The 16,884-nt window shown below is 39.7% G+C and overlaps 1 protein-coding gene across 1 annotated transcript; it reads left to right on the top strand.

Annotated features, from left to right (window-relative positions):
- Positions 1 to 1,234: 1,234 nt before the first annotated feature.
- Positions 1,235 to 16,745, top strand: LOC105433968 (protein Wnt-11b-1). The gene is made up of 5 exons (XM_011649495.3): positions 1,235 to 2,081; positions 8,823 to 9,064; positions 10,521 to 10,873; positions 11,193 to 11,464; positions 15,991 to 16,745. Exons 1-5 carry the CDS (start codon positions 1,993 to 1,995, stop codon positions 16,163 to 16,165), a joined length of 1,131 nt encoding a protein of 376 aa, XP_011647797.1. The 5' UTR covers positions 1,235 to 1,992; the 3' UTR covers positions 16,166 to 16,745.
- Positions 16,746 to 16,884: the final 139 nt, after the last annotated feature.

The following is a 16,884-nucleotide window of genomic DNA, read 5'->3' as shown; positions in this document are numbered from 1 at the left end:
TTAATTTATCTATAAACTTTATGATAAAATAAAAAAGATTTATTTATCAAAGACATATATATAATTATCTCTTAAAAGTAATTTTAAAATGCACTTACATTTAATGTAGGTAAAAGATATAAATCTTAAAATAACATTAAAATTAAAATTAACATTAAAAAATTATTTAATTTTAATATAAATGATGTAGCTTTTTTAAATAAAATATGCTGAAAAAATTTGATCTGAAAGATGTATTTATAAATAAGATTACGTTAATCAAATTTAATCAAAAAGCATATAGATAGATTTAATACGACGATTTTTTTCTATACGGGGCGTTCGATATTTATTCAAGTTCGATCAACGAATCTGAGTGAGATAGCACCAACTGCTTACCAATCTTTAAATGGCAGGGATAAATTGTTTTGACTCCGCCTTGTAGTAAAATAAATGATCACAAAGATACCGCCTGCTCGTTAAAGTCAATCCCACGAAGATGGTCTTGATTTCCGTTCATCTTTCTTTTTTAGGATATTATTCGTTATGCGAAGTGTATAATTTTCGGTAAAACTGAACGCTAGGAAAGCATAGTGCGTCGACAGAATTAATTAGTGACTGAGGAATACTCATAATTTGCGTCGGCGAACAATTTAAATCTCTTTGGTTCACGTTGAGAGGATTACATAAAATTTTTCATGAATAACGTTTTGAGTTAAAAGCTAATAAAAAAAAATTAAACGCTGATAAAAACTTTACTTTCTTCGTAATTTATATATCTTCCTTCTATAGATGCAATTTTTTGGTCAACAAAGATATGAAATTAATTTATCTTTGACTGACCCTCACTTTTCTCAGTAATATTTATACGATTAATTCTTGAGAATTATAAATTTACTTCTAATTAAACCTGAATAAAGAAAAATGCTTCGTTATTTATTCTCCCATTTCTAAATTTTAAATTTAATCTTTTCATTGTTATCATCAACATCCGAGAAAACTCTTTATGTCAAATCTACTTTCACAAGAATCAGCGTATAAAAGTAAAATTCACGGAATTCAAGGGAAATCCTGCTTGTTCGTATATTACAACAAAGAAAGAGATATCTCCGACTCTCTGTGGAAACGAGAGGGTTAACGGCGGGGCGATCGTTCTTCTTCTTATTCGGCGGCGACCGGCATCCCCGGTGTCGATCATTGGACTCCTCGTACATCGAGGAAAGAGGAGGCTCAAGTAGGAGGCGAAGTAGGAGGAAGTGAAGTAGTAGGAGGACCTCCACCACCACCACCGACTGGCAAATCCTGCAGGACTGCTCCGACGGACACCTGTAAGCACGCAGACTCCCCGCCGAGCCGGACGCACGGTGTATGGGAAAGTTCTCCGAAATCGCCGCAGATCCTGAAGGATCCCGAGGCGCACTGTTTTCCGCCGATCTTAACGGGAGTGGTGCCTGGTGTCTCTCACACGCGTGTTTCCACGTGCGGTTTTTTTCTCTCGTTCGTGAATCGTCATTAGCGCGCACCGCGCGATTCGTAGGGATGTCTCGTATCCGAGGGGGATTTTTAAAAAACGTCATTGTTCCCCGAAATATCGTTTGCTTTAATTAACCGATTCAAAATCGAATCCATTTTTGTCGCGAAACTATTTCGGAAAAACTGATGAGGCTGGTAATCGAATACGAATGCTAAATATGTAAGGACGTCGATAGAGAATCGACGATTTTGAAGTGGATGTATTACCGAGGAGATAAAGAGAATTTTCTTAAAATGCGGTTAAAGGCGGTTTAAATCTTCGCCTTTTCCGAAAATACCTTTACGAAAAAGGGAAAGTATCGCGACTTTCCGATAGCACCCGTGACTTGCGATGAAGACATCTCGAATCATCTTCGCAAAGCGAGTCGCGTTGCATCGAGGGATGATGAGCGCTATTTAAAAAAGTGCGCATACAAAATCATAATATTCCCGGAACGAAGAGCGACGATGTCAACCTGTTAGAATGCGAAACGAAGAAAGATGCGGTTAAAGAAGCGAAGCGGTGCCAAGCTTTGGTTTCTACTGTTCATATTGCTGCTGGTCCAAGATGGCAGATGTATAAAATGGCTGTAAGTATTCCAGTTTATTTTTATAAATATTACTCGATCAATTTTTCGTCTTGCATTCTCTCATATTATTCTTCGTACAATAAATCTTCACGATAGAATCTATCTGCATGCCACGCGTCTTGACATTCATAAAAAATCCGAAATGTCAATCGGATTAACATGATTGAAACGGGAAAAACTTATTTTATTTTGTAAATAAATAATCTATAGTTAATCTTTTTCAACCAACACCATTAAATTCTCATTCCAAATTCAAAATTTTCATTACACCATTTTTATTTATTACAATGTTATTTCTTTTGTTATAATAAAATAAAGATTTTGAATATATATAATCTAATGTATATAATTTAATTTTTTTATATTAGATAAATAAGTTATACAATTATATATATTCAAAATCTTTATTTTATTATAACAAAAGAAATAACATTGTAATAAATAAAAGTGAAATAACATTGTAATAAAAAAAAAAGTGGTGTGATAAAAATTTTGAGTTTGGAATGAGAATCTAATGACGCTAGTTGAAAAAATTAACGTTAAAAGAATCTAAAAATATTTACGATATTTTTATATAAGAAATTATAAAAAATCGAGGAAGTAAATAGATTTACGTGATTATAGATTGCGAAAAATATACAGTTGTTTGTAGACTGCCTTCAATCGTTGAACCAGACATAGAGACATACGAGAGATCCTCCTTCGAACCCTCGTGATGACGAGTCCTATTTGTGCTCTCACATTCGCTCGTGGTGGTTCCAAACGAGTTCGAAGATTAATGTTGGTCCGTTAATGAGAAACAAATAGATTAGTGGCCGAGGGAAACGTTCGGGAGCGCGTGCGAGGTGAAGACGATAGCCTCCCGATTCTCGATCTCGATCATTATTTTCCTTTGATCTCGAGGAGATCGGACCACGGCGAGATTTAGGAACGATTCGCGGTCGACATAAATTTCGTAAGGAATAAAGATATCGCTGGTGCTGCTTTATGGGCTGCATTAATAGACGGCGATGCCTCATCGTTCGTTATCCCGGCCAATACGTTTCGCAAATGAAAAGCGGATGATTACTACAGCGCCGGTTTTAGAGATACCTCGCCTCTCGCGGCCAATTTATTGCAGTGCTTCTTATTTTTCAGAGCAGCCGGCCTTTTTAATTATCAGCAGCAAACGTATATATCAGCTTTTTTTTTTATGAATTTCTTGCTTTCCTAAAGCAGAAACGAATTCATCAACCAGTCTTTTTCTACGATGAAAATATCTGAATGTCGATTCACTTTAGACTTCGGGAAATTTTAATTGAAAATTCGTCTCTAGATTTAATTGTCATTGATTTTAAATAAAATGATTGCATAAAATGTATGAAATAAATATTAAAATAGTGAAAGACTTATCACGATTTATGTTGTTACAAAATATCGTTATTTGTCTTTTTTTTTATTTCTTCATTCTTCTTCAAGATTGCTTCGCAACTTGTTTTTCATCACTCTGCGATTTCTCATCAATCATCCCCGCATTAAGAATCATTCTTCTCATCTAGAGCTACGAAAGACTTCTCGTTAACGTTTAAGGCCGTGGGACCGGTTAACCCTCTTCCCCGAGGAGTTCCTCGGCCTCTGGGTATGCGTTAAATTGTCGTGCGATTCACGACGAGTTTCATCGCATCGGCGTGAAGGAGGGCGCGAGGTGAGGACCACCCCGACGAGAGGGGATGGGAGTGGGAAAAGCGGAAACAGAGAGAAGGTTGAGCGGCGTTGGATGATGAATGGTGGAGTGATGGTGGTTTTGCGTGCAAAACCAAAATACGGGGGAATACGACGCTAAGGGATGGCGGGGCAATACGAAAGGAAGATGATCGGGGAGTGGCACGAGGATGGCCGGGGGTAGAAGATTAGGGGTTGCCCACGGAGACTCGTGATTTATAAACGACGCTTTCCAAGAAGACTCACCCCCAGGAGAACGAGGTCTCCTCGCGATTCTCTTGTTTATAATTATTGCAGCCGACGTTGACGGATAATTTTGAAGGGTGATCTGAAATCTCCTTTTCACTGCTTTTCCTTTGTGAAATTTGCGACCATCGATCCCGTTGTCTTAGCGTCCGGCGAAGGTGACGATTCTTCTGCATTAAGGACTTGACTTTTTATCCGGAAACGATAGAGTTTAAACGAAGAGGAATGATGCGTATCTTGAAAACGGGGACACCGATAGCTTTTCTGCTAGAAACTAAGGGGGTTTGAACGAATAAAGTCTCAAAGAATTTTTCACTTTGTACTACACTCTCGTTCTCTCAAAACACGCGGTATTTCCGATACGATTCTCTAATCTTCTCGTGATTAAAAGAAAAGCAAAAAAAAAAAGCAAAATTGCGATGTATTCGCGTCTTGAATCCATTAATCATCATCCGAAGGATCGAAGATTGTTGCTCGTGGCTTCGAGATGACGTCACGAATAACATTCTCTCGCGGAGCAATCCGCGGCTCTTTCAGCGGGATCACGATCGAGGATTTCTTCGCCAGGATCGAGGCCAAGGATCGATTTATAATAATTTACGCGTAGCCCTCGACGAGCGCCCGCAGGGTCGCGTTGAATCACACGCGAGTCGCTATTTATAAGATCATTCTTGGCGGATCTCAACAATGCATCGCTCGTAAATCACGCATTCTTAATGCGAGACGCCGAGTTAGAGCAACGTAGAGTGGATCGTATCGGCGCAACGATGGAACTTGCGTCCCACGCGACGAGATCTCAGCCGCACGTCTCGTTAATTTGTCACTCGGCACGCCGACGTCAGAGACATTACCAACAAATTGAGGCTAATTGCGGAACAGGCCGGCTTAATCGATGAAGCGCGACGGTGATTTGTGAAAAATGATTTGTGAAAAATTAAAAAAAAAAAATAAATAATTATAACGAGCATCAAAATAAAAATTGGGCAAAATCGAGACGTGTCTTTCGTCTTTCGATTGAGATACAGCCAATGAAATGCCAACATTCTCGGATTTTCTTTGTAAACAGTATGGCACGATAAAAGTCGGTATAGTAAATTGTCAATGTCTACATATTGGATCTGTCGTATTCGAACGTTTCGAGTGTGGGTTCAGGGTGGCCGATTTCACTTCCTTTCCCATCATCTCGAATACGCTTCTGAACAGTTTCTCTTCCTCTTTCAGCCTCCTCCAAACGGCAAAGATTCGTAGGCGCCCGCCCATTATCGGTCTCGTAAAGACTGCGCTTTACGATTCCACCAGTCAAAACGAATTTCGAAAGTACGGCCGGTCGACGGACCGCCTCGAAACACGCGTGATTTTTTTCTCTTTTTTTTTTTTTCAAGAAACCACCATACATTTTCATAAGAATACCAGCCCATGAACGTCCTTCTGTCACGGGAGTCACGATCCTTATAGAAACATGTAAAACGAGAGAATCAACGTGCGGAGAACCACGCAAATTGTAAGACGGTAAAAAAAAACATTATTACTTTGTTGAACGGTATTTTCTGTCTAAAAATAGAAGATCCAAATGGGAAATCATCTCATATTTTGCTCACTTTACGTCATAAGGACAACGCGCATAGGAATTTATACTAAAAAAATTATTTCGCAAAACGGGAAGATATGCTCCGATCAAAATAGTTGAAAAATAAGTATTTTTTCATAATATAATCAAATCACTTTCTTGCAAAAAAGAACAAAACACCATAAAACGATTTTGAGATATTTTATGTGAAGATAAAGAGTGCAATCTCGACGAGCTGTCCTCATAGGTAATCGGACTTTTGCAGAGTGACAGTAATGCTGAACAATAAGAAGAAAATGTAGGCGCTACCCATAACAAAAATAGTTATTGAACAATGTCATAGTTAAGCAATAATTCTAATCGAGATCGCGAAGTGGCGAGGAGTGAGCGAATCGTAATTCGTCCGTATTACATTTCTTAAATTATTAGCTCCGTTACAATGGGCAATTACCAAGTAGCGGGGCACTTCATAAATTATTTTGCTCACTCCCACTGCCATCGCATTTTACATTCCTATGAGATCTGGATAGATCTTTGTAACGAGCTTCACTTTATTACTCGAAGACATCTATCTCGGATGAATTATTCATGTCTTACTCGGTGCTTATCGCGCATTATTATCATCTTACTTAATCAGTCAAACGACCAATCTAACGTCGCGCAATTTTATCCTATATCGGCCGACAAATTCTGCAATAAAACGCATCGCGCACGTTTCTTTTTTTCTAGCTCTCTTGTGAACAAAATTTTATTAATATCTCTAACGTTTGCCAACGGACGACGGTGCTATCTTAGGAATTGATTAAAAGTAAACTGCAGGATATCGCTTCGAGCATCGTGATTAGCCTGACGCTCTACGCACTGCCGCTGATAATTAATTATCTGACGTGCGATAGCAAATAGTCGCGCATTCGTCTTGAGAGAGAGCGGCTCGTAAATTACTTCGCGCGCGAAGCTGCGGGCTGAGCAATATGCATAACGCAGCTTAAAATCGTATCTAGCTACATAAGTGGCCTGTCATGCATTCTGCTGAATCCTGCCTATCTGGAGGCAAATGGCTGTCATACGTACTGATTGCTCATTAAATGCTATACCTCGCGTTTAACCGTCTTTCCGAGTGCTTGTTAAGGTAGATTGAAATTGCCCGCAGAAAGGATAGCTCAAGAGTGTGATAATTGAGAGCGAAAAGTTGTCTTAAATATTTTACAGAAGCTTGACCTATAATTTCTTAACGGAATTCACAAACTCTACCCTTTACTATTTGTTAAAGTATATACTGCCTGAAGCGTGTCTAAAATCATAATTGAGATCTAGCGACGAAAACGCTTCAGTTACGCTTTCTAATTTTCGACAAGTAAAATGTTATCTCTCAACCCCTCAATTATTATTAGATTCCTATTAAAATTATTGCTTAACTAATACAGTGAAAGCAAAATCTGCTCTCAGCCTATATATTTACTTACTTGAGAAAGATATGACGCTGAAGATAAATACTTTGCCTTTCACTATGGCTCCTCTGGCGCGAATTGCCATGGAAAAACTAAAGTTAGGCTCATCCACGTTGGTGGCCGAATTTGTTTAAGCCGATTTGATTTAATTCCTATTTTGCATTCGGACGGTCAATTAAGATTTATCAAGCCGATAATCGAGTATCACAGTACAAACCACGGCACGCTGCATTTATTATTTTGTCAGCGAATTATACGCGGGCTGAGGTTTCTCGTTAGTCGATACCGGATTGCCGAAGTAATCATCGCGCCTTAATGAGTTGATAATTTAAACTGGATATTTATGGCTCGTAAAGATGCGAGCGTCGTGAAAATTTCTAGATCGTTGGGGCAACGTTTCCACTTTCTCCTTTTTGCGAACGTGAACAAAGATTCGCGAGCGAAGCTTGAGAACTCGCGCAGCTTCGCGCTTCTCATGCGTGCGGCTTTAATGAATCGTGCATACAAAGAGCATGAATGCTATCCTCATAAAAAGATCTTTTATTGCCACACTTGTACTGTTTTATCTTTTTTTTGTTCAGCAAAATATTGTATATTTATTTCGACGTTCTTAAATACCGCGCTGATGCGAAGATATTATTTTTTTCAAAAAAAGAGCTCTATTAAATATTATTTATAATTATATTTATAATATTTTATAATATTTATTATGTTTATAATTATATTACATTTATGTTATTTATAATTACAGCCCGCGTGAGAATATCAAAATGCAGAGTTGAGGTGATTTATGCAACGAAGAGAGAAAGATAGGCCTGTCGATAAGATCTAGCCAGCAGGACGCTGCGGGTCTTGCGCAAGGCATCGCGATTTCACAATGGGTCGTAAGGCAACATGAGTGCACGCTCGCGAGCGTTTACACGGAAATTAGATTCCCGGGTCGAGTCGTAACGCGAGTCCCGAAATGTCATCGGCAGGGAACGGACGGGAGCTCGCTGCGACAGCGATGGCAATAACGAATTAGAGAACCGCGGGCTTTTGATAGGGTAATTCCGAGGGTAGGCTCCCTGACACGGGGTTGGCGATCCGGCCATTCCCAGGGTTGTTACGTCTAGACGCGGCGGGGCCGCGTGCACGGGTCATTTCGACTTTCAGGTGTCCGTAATTATTATCCCCGACCTGCCGCTCTCTCGCGCGTTGCGAGTTTAGCCGCGCTGTATTCAACCCGCGGCACTTAAATGCGAGCCCTTTTCAGCCTCGCGCCCTATAATTTTCGAAATTCACCCCCTGATTTACGGCCCGGCGCGGGCTGCGCCGGGACCAGAAGAGGTGGATCGCTCATGACTGTCGGCCCTTCGGCCGATCGTCCGACAGAGTTGTACCATACCGAATGTTCCACCCCAAATTCCACACTCGCATGTGCCGGAGTGTTAAAGGGAAGGGAGAAGCAAGACCCTTTGTTTCAAAAAGCTTTTATCTCGTTATGAGACCATTTACTGTCAAATTTTCAAATGCACAATATACAATCTCTAATCCATTAAGAAAAATAAATTTTCTTACTTGTGCCACATATATATATCTAAGACTGCTTTTAATTTTAACTGCAATTTTAATTTTTTAATAATAAATTTATCGACGTACGTAGCATCAAAAATGTTTAATTTGTCTTTAACTTTTAATTTTTCTAATGACGAAGTCATCATAAAAATCTTTAGCAATCGATAACTATCTTTTTTTTTTAATGAAAACATGTGTATTTAAATGGAGAACGTTGTTTAGTGGTCTTGGTCGCACCGGCGACACGCATACATGGACCAGAGAGGCATGCACCAGCGCGAAGAGTGCGGGCCTGCTGGAGAGGAAACAGGCGAGGGCTTGCAGGGCGACACCGGATGTGATGCCTGGTTTAGTGCAAGCCGCCAAAGACACGTCGACGGTGTGCCAACAGGCGTTTCGACATCGCAGGTGGAATTGTAGCAGCATCGAGCGCGCACCCGACTATACTCCTGAATTGCTTACAGGTTTGTTTGCAAAATTACATATATTTTAAATTTTTCAACTGTATCGATAAAATTGAAAATAGTGTAAAATTGTATAATTCCTTTAGAAAATTTATTTTATGTGGAATATTAAATGTACCATGTGAAGAAAGTCGATAAAAAAAGGGATAAGATAAAAATATTGTAAAACTTTTTTTCTTTGTAAAGATAAGAGAAGATTCTTGTAAGGATGTGCAATTTTAAAATTAACACAAAATCGAAAATTTAATTTATTAAATAAGAAAATACGATGCCGGTTGACTTTGCTAGTAATAGATTTATAATCGGTGATTTTTCTCGACGGAGGGACGCTAAGATCGATAAAGGTTTCGATGTGAAACGTATTGAATATCCTTTGAGGAATTCCGACGTAAATAGGGAGACCTGGCAGGCGCATCTCAATTAGCGATCATTAACAAACCGTAGCTCCCCATGGTTTTCATCCTCTCGCTTTGCGACCAGCCTCCGTTGGATTAATCGCTCGCGTTTCACGATGATTATATTGTAAATAAAAGTGCGCCCGAGAGATCGAGATATCCTCCGTTAATGAGAAAACCGAGAAGCGCCAATGAGAGATACATCACGACCACGAACGTAACGCTCGCCGTTGTATTTTCCGCTCTCGAGAGTACGATAATCGGCTTTTCCTCAATCATCTCAATCGACGAAGGAAAAAAAGACTGTGCGGTCTTTAATTCAGGGACGCCACGACAAGATCTAATTTAACATTGTCACAATACATTAAACATAATGCGGGTGTAATTATTAAATTAAATTGAAATTTGAAAGTATATTTGAAAGTTATACTAATAATCATTATTATGTAATTATTAATATTATTAATATATTATTAATTATTATTAATAAATTAGTATCTATCACAATGCACTTGACGATTTAACGAGAATCAAGTTTAAAAAAATTACTAATAAAATTACGTGAAAATAGTTGTTTCTATTAATAAATATATAAAAATATATAAAAATAAATTATTTTCTGAGAGTAAGCGATCCAGATTTGATTTCTGGTTAAGGTGATATTTTTCGTAATATATATTTTCTGTGGGGGGGAAGGGGTAAAAACAAATGGAATTTTAATCGATATCAAGATACTTGATCATCGAATTGCTGTAGAACCGTTACGTTGTAAGTCTGCTAAAATAAAATGGCACGTGATTGATGATAAAATTGTTTAAATTTATTTGATATATGGAAATTTAGTAATCAAGATCCTGCTTGCTGAGAAATTGGTTGTTGATTCTCTTGTAAATTATTTCCTCTCTAATAGAGAATATTTAATATTCTAATGAAATGCTAATGTTTGATTTTACTATCTTGTATATTGATTTAAGTTGCGAGAGAAACTGGTTACTTTACACGTGCGTTTCCGCGTTTCTGTTTCCGCGTTTTAATTAATTTAACGTACGAATTTATCGTAGGAACGAGAGAGCAAGCCTTCGTCTACGCGATGTCAGCCGCCGCCGCGGTTTGGCGACTCGCGCGGGGGTGTGCTTTGGGAAGCTTGGCGGCCTGTTCCTGCGCGACTCCACCGCGAAGAGAGCCACCCTCCCCATCCGCGCTTATCTCGCCCTCGTCCTTCACCACTATGTCCGTCTCTTTCGACACGCTGTCCGCGAGGAACTCCTTCAAGTGGGGCGGTTGCGGGGATGACGTAAGATCCGCTTCGAGGATGGCAAAGCGGTTTCTTCAAGGTGCCACCCCGCCCGGTACCGGCGCGACCTCCAAGTTCATGCACGCGGTCAATATGCACAATAACAGGGCGGGTCGGAGGGTGAGTGCTTGCTTGGATTTTGTGCCGTAATTGAGCGTAAGAGGGTGTTAAACTAGATAATGAAAGGGTTTGACAAAGTTTTTTTTTTCATAGTCTTCAAAACTTCGTTAATTAATTTTTATTATTAATTGCTTTTTTAATTTGTCAATTAATATTTAATTTGTTAATTAATTGTAATTTGTATTAATTAAGACCAATAACTTCAAGTCGAGATTTTGTTTGAATGAAGATATAAGAAATAAGATTCTATTGTCTATTGCGGTGTTCTTTTGATTTTTGAAAGATATGACGTAACTAAGATTAACGCTTCGTACGATAGGCGGTCGAGCAATCCTTGACTTTGGAGTGCAAGTGCCACGGGGTATCGGGATCCTGCAGTGTGCGTACCTGCTGGCGCGGCCTCGGTGCATCGGGACCATCCGCCGCCGGAAGTCGATTGCTACGCAGATACGCCACCGCGGCCGAAGTCAGGCCGAGATCCGGTGGCAGATTGCCACCCCTATATCATCACGACAATCTGCTATACACCACCAAGAGTCCGGACTACTGTCTGCCGGATAAGAAGAGGGGCAGCCTCGGCACAATTGGCAGGTCAGACTTTCGCGCATAAAATAGCTTCCTCTTCCTCTCGCTCTTATAAAAATTATTACGTATAAGTTATCAAAGACAGAATACTTGGGTATTTTTTCAGGATTCAGAAAAAAATGTATGACAATGTATGCGGATCGCCCGTGATTTTTAAATATAAATTTTATAAATTTATCCAGCTTGATCAAAATAGGAAAGGCGTAAGGTGATTGTTATGGGGACGTTACTCCCTTTAAAGCGACTTCGTTTTCAGGCTAAAACTTATTAGAGCTCGTAAATCGGTTTTATGTTGGCTCGTTAAAAACGCCCAGTTTGCGAACTCACGCGACATCGTAAGCGTACTATATAAATTTTAGTTTCGATATGGCCGCGATATCGAGCGAAGTGTCGCGTAAAGAGGCTCGAATTGCATTTTAACGTGACTGGCAGCGCGCGGAGAAGAATATTTACCAACCCCTATTGCGCGAAACGATCTTTCTTCGTGCGACTCGTCCATTAACGGAGGAGTAACGGACAAAGAAACATGATGAGTCCACTTTTTGCGCCTATGCTGCCGATTATCGCGTTAACTATGTCGTTGAAAGAAACCGTACGTATGTGCAGCAAATGTACTTCTTAATTACGTTCTATTTATTAAAAATAAAAATCATTTTTTACTTCAAATATTCAAACCTAAATAATTTTTTTGGCTAATGAGCGAAAAGGAGAGTAAAAGTTTGGCTTTCACGTTAATAGCGCGAAGATGCTCTTGGTTTCTCTCGTTTCTCAAAAAGAAAAAAAAACAAATTGGGCAGGCAGAAAAGCGGCATGGCGGCTTCGTAAAGTGTGAAGGGCGAACGTAAAGCGAGAGACAAGATGTAAGGACCAGCCGACTACTTTTTTCGATAGCCTCAGGCTGGAGAACCTCCTTTCTCGACCACAATGGTCATTCTCGTGATAGGTCATTAATTTTTCTCTTAATACGCAGTTCTTTTTTCACTCGCGATGTTTGTATGATGAGAAAGAAGAAGGAAGAAAATTTAACTTCCGGTTCTTGGAAATTGATCCTTGATCGAGCCGCTACCGAAGTATTTAAGATCGATATTCCTCTCGATAGCTTTTCTTGCGAAATTAACACGTAATCTCGATTTGCAAAAATGTGGCGAGTGATAGCGAATTTATGCGATTTTATCGCACACACTTTCTTAATTTGCAGTGCCGGTTATGGATTGACAGTGTGTAAAAGTGCGACGAAAAACCATTAGCACCACCATAACCGCGGCTTTTATGAGACACTCAGGTCACTGCTGATTCGCGATTTCCCTTTTAACTCGCTTATACTTATCTTTCAGTTGCAATCAAAGTGTTCCGACGATCGTTATATTCGAGATACCAAGAGTCTTTCAAGAGTATATCATTTTATAGCTTGTCTTTTTATCAAAAGTCATCGACAATCCTAGTCGCTAAAAATCTAAACGTCTAAAAACGCGAGTCACTATGATAGTCAATTTTGCTTTAGCAACACAAACCCGTCTTTCCTTTTACGTCTATGTTTCTTGTTTCCTCATGAACGTAAAATGTAGCCATGTAGTATAAATTTACCTTAACAGAAAGTCATTGGAATTAATAAATAATTTGCTACATAGTAGTGGTTCACGTTAATCTCTAATGCATTAATTTCTTCGAGAATTCTGATTTGTTCGATACTCGATAAAAGAAAAAAAAAAAAAACGAATTCTACATCCCTGTGGAACGATAGATCTTTTACTCGTAATCAGAGGTGTCAGACCATTTCGAGCGTTAATAAAATTTCCTTATCCTGTTCCTCGCGTCCCCAGGCAACGTAATGCCCGTAGCCACACGCGACGAATTTCTTCCCGATTCTTTCGATCTCGGTTATCTACGGCGTGGCCAGATAGCCAGGCTTATTTATATGTGCATGCCGGTAATTACGTGCGCGAGGCGAGAATGAGAGAAGGCCTCTCAGAGAGATAGGACGCTCATCCCGCCATCCCGAACCTGTTCTCGAAACCGAATGAACACGCTTGTGTTTTACGATGCCCTGTTCGACAGACTGTTTGCCGCGCGAATACCGTTACGACTGCCCATTCACCGTTCTTTTGCCGTCTCTTTTTTTTTCCACCGCCATCGCCATCGCCGTCCAAGAAGTGCTAACGCTAATTTTCGCTACATACCATTTCGCGAGTTAGCGCTACCGTTCGAAGTGCGCTTTTAACGAGGATGCTTTATGACTTTCTCCCCCTCCGCTCCCTCCCGAGAAGCTGTTGAGCTCTTGATGGATACAAAATGAATTTTTCATCGCGTTAAAATCAGATATCAGATATTATTATCTGCTACGATGTCTCTGTGTTTTTTAGGTTTATTATTTGGAAACTATACATAATTGTAAGAAATTATTAATTATTTTTAAATAAAATTATTAGATGATTCTCTCTGGACTATTGGACTATTCTGATGAGTGATTGTGCTGTTGGGTTTTTTGATGAACACGGAATGGATTTTTCACGTTAAATCAGATTGTGTTATCTGCTGCAATATCTGTTTTTTTTTTTTAAGTTTATTATTTAAAAAGTATATATAATTATGAGAAATTATTAATTATTTTTAAATAAAATTATTGGTATAATTTTGTGCGTTGGATAGCTCCATATAAGATATACTTACTAATTTATCACAAACTAAAGAAAGGCGCGAGCCACATCCGTTCTGAGAAGAAGGGCGGCTTTTTATAACACGGTGATTGCATTCGTTACGGATTTTCCGGCGGCGGAAAGGAGGCGGCACTCCATCGTCCTCAAATTATCCACGCCTCGCTCCATAGTGAATTAAGATCACCCACGGCATCCGGAGATGATAACCAGAGCTATAAGATGCAGGAAATGCCGGACGTACATGGCGGTTCCGGTGGATCTTTTGTTTCGTTTCGCTCGGTCCATAAATCGCACCGGTTTATTGTTCGCCTCTCGCCTTCACGTCGCAAGAAGTGACGCGAAAAAGAATACATAGCTTACGCATCGAATGTCACGATAATTCCTCGCGCGACTGCATTGACCCACATTCTCATCATAAATTTAAATCTGACTTCCCGGATTTTAGTAAAACACGATTTTAAAATCGAAGCTTCCGTACTTAGTCCAAAACGACGAAGATTATTTGGAGCAATCTTATTTTAATTTCATTTTATTTCGAAATCTAATCGCGGAAGGTGATCAAACACGATTTGATTAATATAAAATAGCCTTTTTCTTCAGTGATGTCGAGAGAGCGAATCTACTGGTGGAACATTCCTTTGTCCTTGTACAAATTTCACAAACGATCGACGGTCATTGATTCACTAATGGACAAGCCAGCTCTCTACTCCTTCGATCGGCTGACGTATGTATCGCGGCCTATCTAGCCCGGATGTTAGTTTATTTCGTAGCGTGAACGCGATTTCGCGCGTCGCTATTAATTCCATGGCGGAGATTAATCGGCCGAAGCGTGAAGCATCGCGGCGCGCGACGAGCTTTTCCCGTTCTTCCCCGGGACGACGCGCAAACGGAATCCGATAATTTCGCGTCTAATCCGTCGTTTCGGACACGTCGATATTTTATTCGCCCCGCTCTGATATATGACGTCAGGTTCCTCGATCCGCCACCGACTCGTCTCGCCGGTTTACAGCCTACAACCCAGTAATTACAGGCCCGCGTGTAATTATACGAAGTGGGCGTGGCGAACGTTTATCACGCCGTGCCCGACCGTGTTCCGCGTTACGACGAAACGCTTCACGGGATCCCCTTTTATTTTATTTTTTTTTTTTTTTTGTTATTAACACCGCGTAATCTACGCGGTAGTCGCGGTCGCGCAAGACGGGCATCTTTACGGCGTCAGAGGCGGACGTCATGCAAATCGAATAATAATGGTTTGAGGGGTTTTAATGAAGTAACCGGAGAAGAAGTTCCGATGGAGAGTATTGAAATAATACAGTTTATCGTCTCTCCGCTCTTCCACGGATTTGTTACATTAATTTGTGAAATTATTACAGACTGTGAAGATGAGTAACAATTTTAGGAATATATTAATATATGTATCTTTAAAAAAAAATATATATTGCTATCTGATTATAGTGTACGTAAAACCTAACCGTAAAACCTTTGTTTGTAATATCCAATAATTGAGATTAAATTAAAAAATCATATTAATAATACAAGAATTAAATATATCATTAAAAAAATACCTGAAAATCAATTACAAAATTTTACTTGCATCCTTCTTTTCAAACTATTCTTCTTTTCGCGTTATGTATTTCTTTTTATCCGATTATTTTACTTATAGCTTTTTATTTGGCTATTAATAAAAATTATTATCAAGTTCAAAGTTGAAAGTCTTTTCCGAGGCAATAAACATGAAAATTATAAATTTATAAAATTTCTCTAAAAAAAAAATACTTATATTTATATTTTATATTCAGTTATCAATAATCTCTTTAAAATTAATATTTTCTCGCAAATATCGTGGTGATTACGAGCTGAAGAAAAATCTTTTTGCAGGCAGTGTAACGGCAGCAGTTCCGGTTACGAGGGTTGCGAATATCTCTGCTGCGGTCGCGACCATACGACCAGGACCGAAGAGATCTTGGAGAGATGCGACTGCAAGTACATTAGCTGTTGCTACGTGAAGTGCAAGACGTGCCGGCGGATTGTGAAGACATACGAGTGCAATTGAAGAGCCGGGACAATTAGTATTCAGGCGATGCGACGGAGAATGATCTTGATCTACTCGAAGAAGAAAACGCGCGCGCGCGCGCGCGCAAATGCACCGCGTATTAAACGTAGAATTAATTAATTCTGCGAGATGCGCGCGTGAAAAATCGCGAATCCCGCGAAAACGCGGATAACGCGCCGATAATTATTTATTAGGCGATAAATTATTTACCGTGAATGTGTATGGCTCTCTTTCTCTCTCTTTTTTCCTCCTTCTTTCTCTCTCTCTCTCTCTCTCTCTCTCTCTCTCTCTCTCTCTTTCTCGCGTGGTGGTACGTAGTAGAAGAATTATTTATATCTCTAGTGCTACTTGCTATTTATTCGATGTGTGTGTGCGTGTATTACGGCGGACTCACGTTCGCGTGGACGATGATAAATAAATACGTTCGTTCTTCCCGACGGAATCGCGAAGTTAAATGTAAATTGGCGTCGTCTCGCGGCTTTAAGAACGTAGCAGCTCAGAGCAGTGTACATAGAATGCTCGACATTTCGATGTAACCTACATATACATTTCTGCAAATACACGTTGCTTGGAAATGGCAGACGAGACTTTATATCCCTCTCGATCCCGCACGAAGCGAAAATCGCGCGGTACCGATCGTTCGAACATATGACAAGATTCAATTCCCAAAGTGAAAACTCGCACCTGATTATGAATAATTCAGCAGCCGAGAGGCGGCA

This window comes from Pogonomyrmex barbatus, unplaced genomic scaffold, assembly GCF_055798465.1.
Source record: "Pogonomyrmex barbatus isolate J1 unplaced genomic scaffold, ASM5579846v1 scaffold18, whole genome shotgun sequence".
Taxonomy (NCBI): domain Eukaryota; kingdom Metazoa; phylum Arthropoda; class Insecta; order Hymenoptera; family Formicidae; genus Pogonomyrmex; species Pogonomyrmex barbatus.
This window is presented reverse-complemented; position numbering and strand designations above follow the sequence as displayed.

Bases quoted from the DNA above. Each gene is read 5' to 3' on its own strand.
- LOC105433968 (XM_011649495.3), top strand. From the start codon at position 1,993: ATGCGGTTAAAGAAGCGAAGCGGTGCCAAGCTTTGGTTTCTACTGTTC. The intron at 2,082-8,822 runs GTAAGTATTCCA...AACGTTGTTTAG, and splicing joins GGCAGATGTATAAAATGGCT to TGGTCTTGGTCGCACCGGCG. The intron at 9,065-10,520 runs GTTTGTTTGCAA...AATTTATCGTAG, and splicing joins TACTCCTGAATTGCTTACAG to GAACGAGAGAGCAAGCCTTC.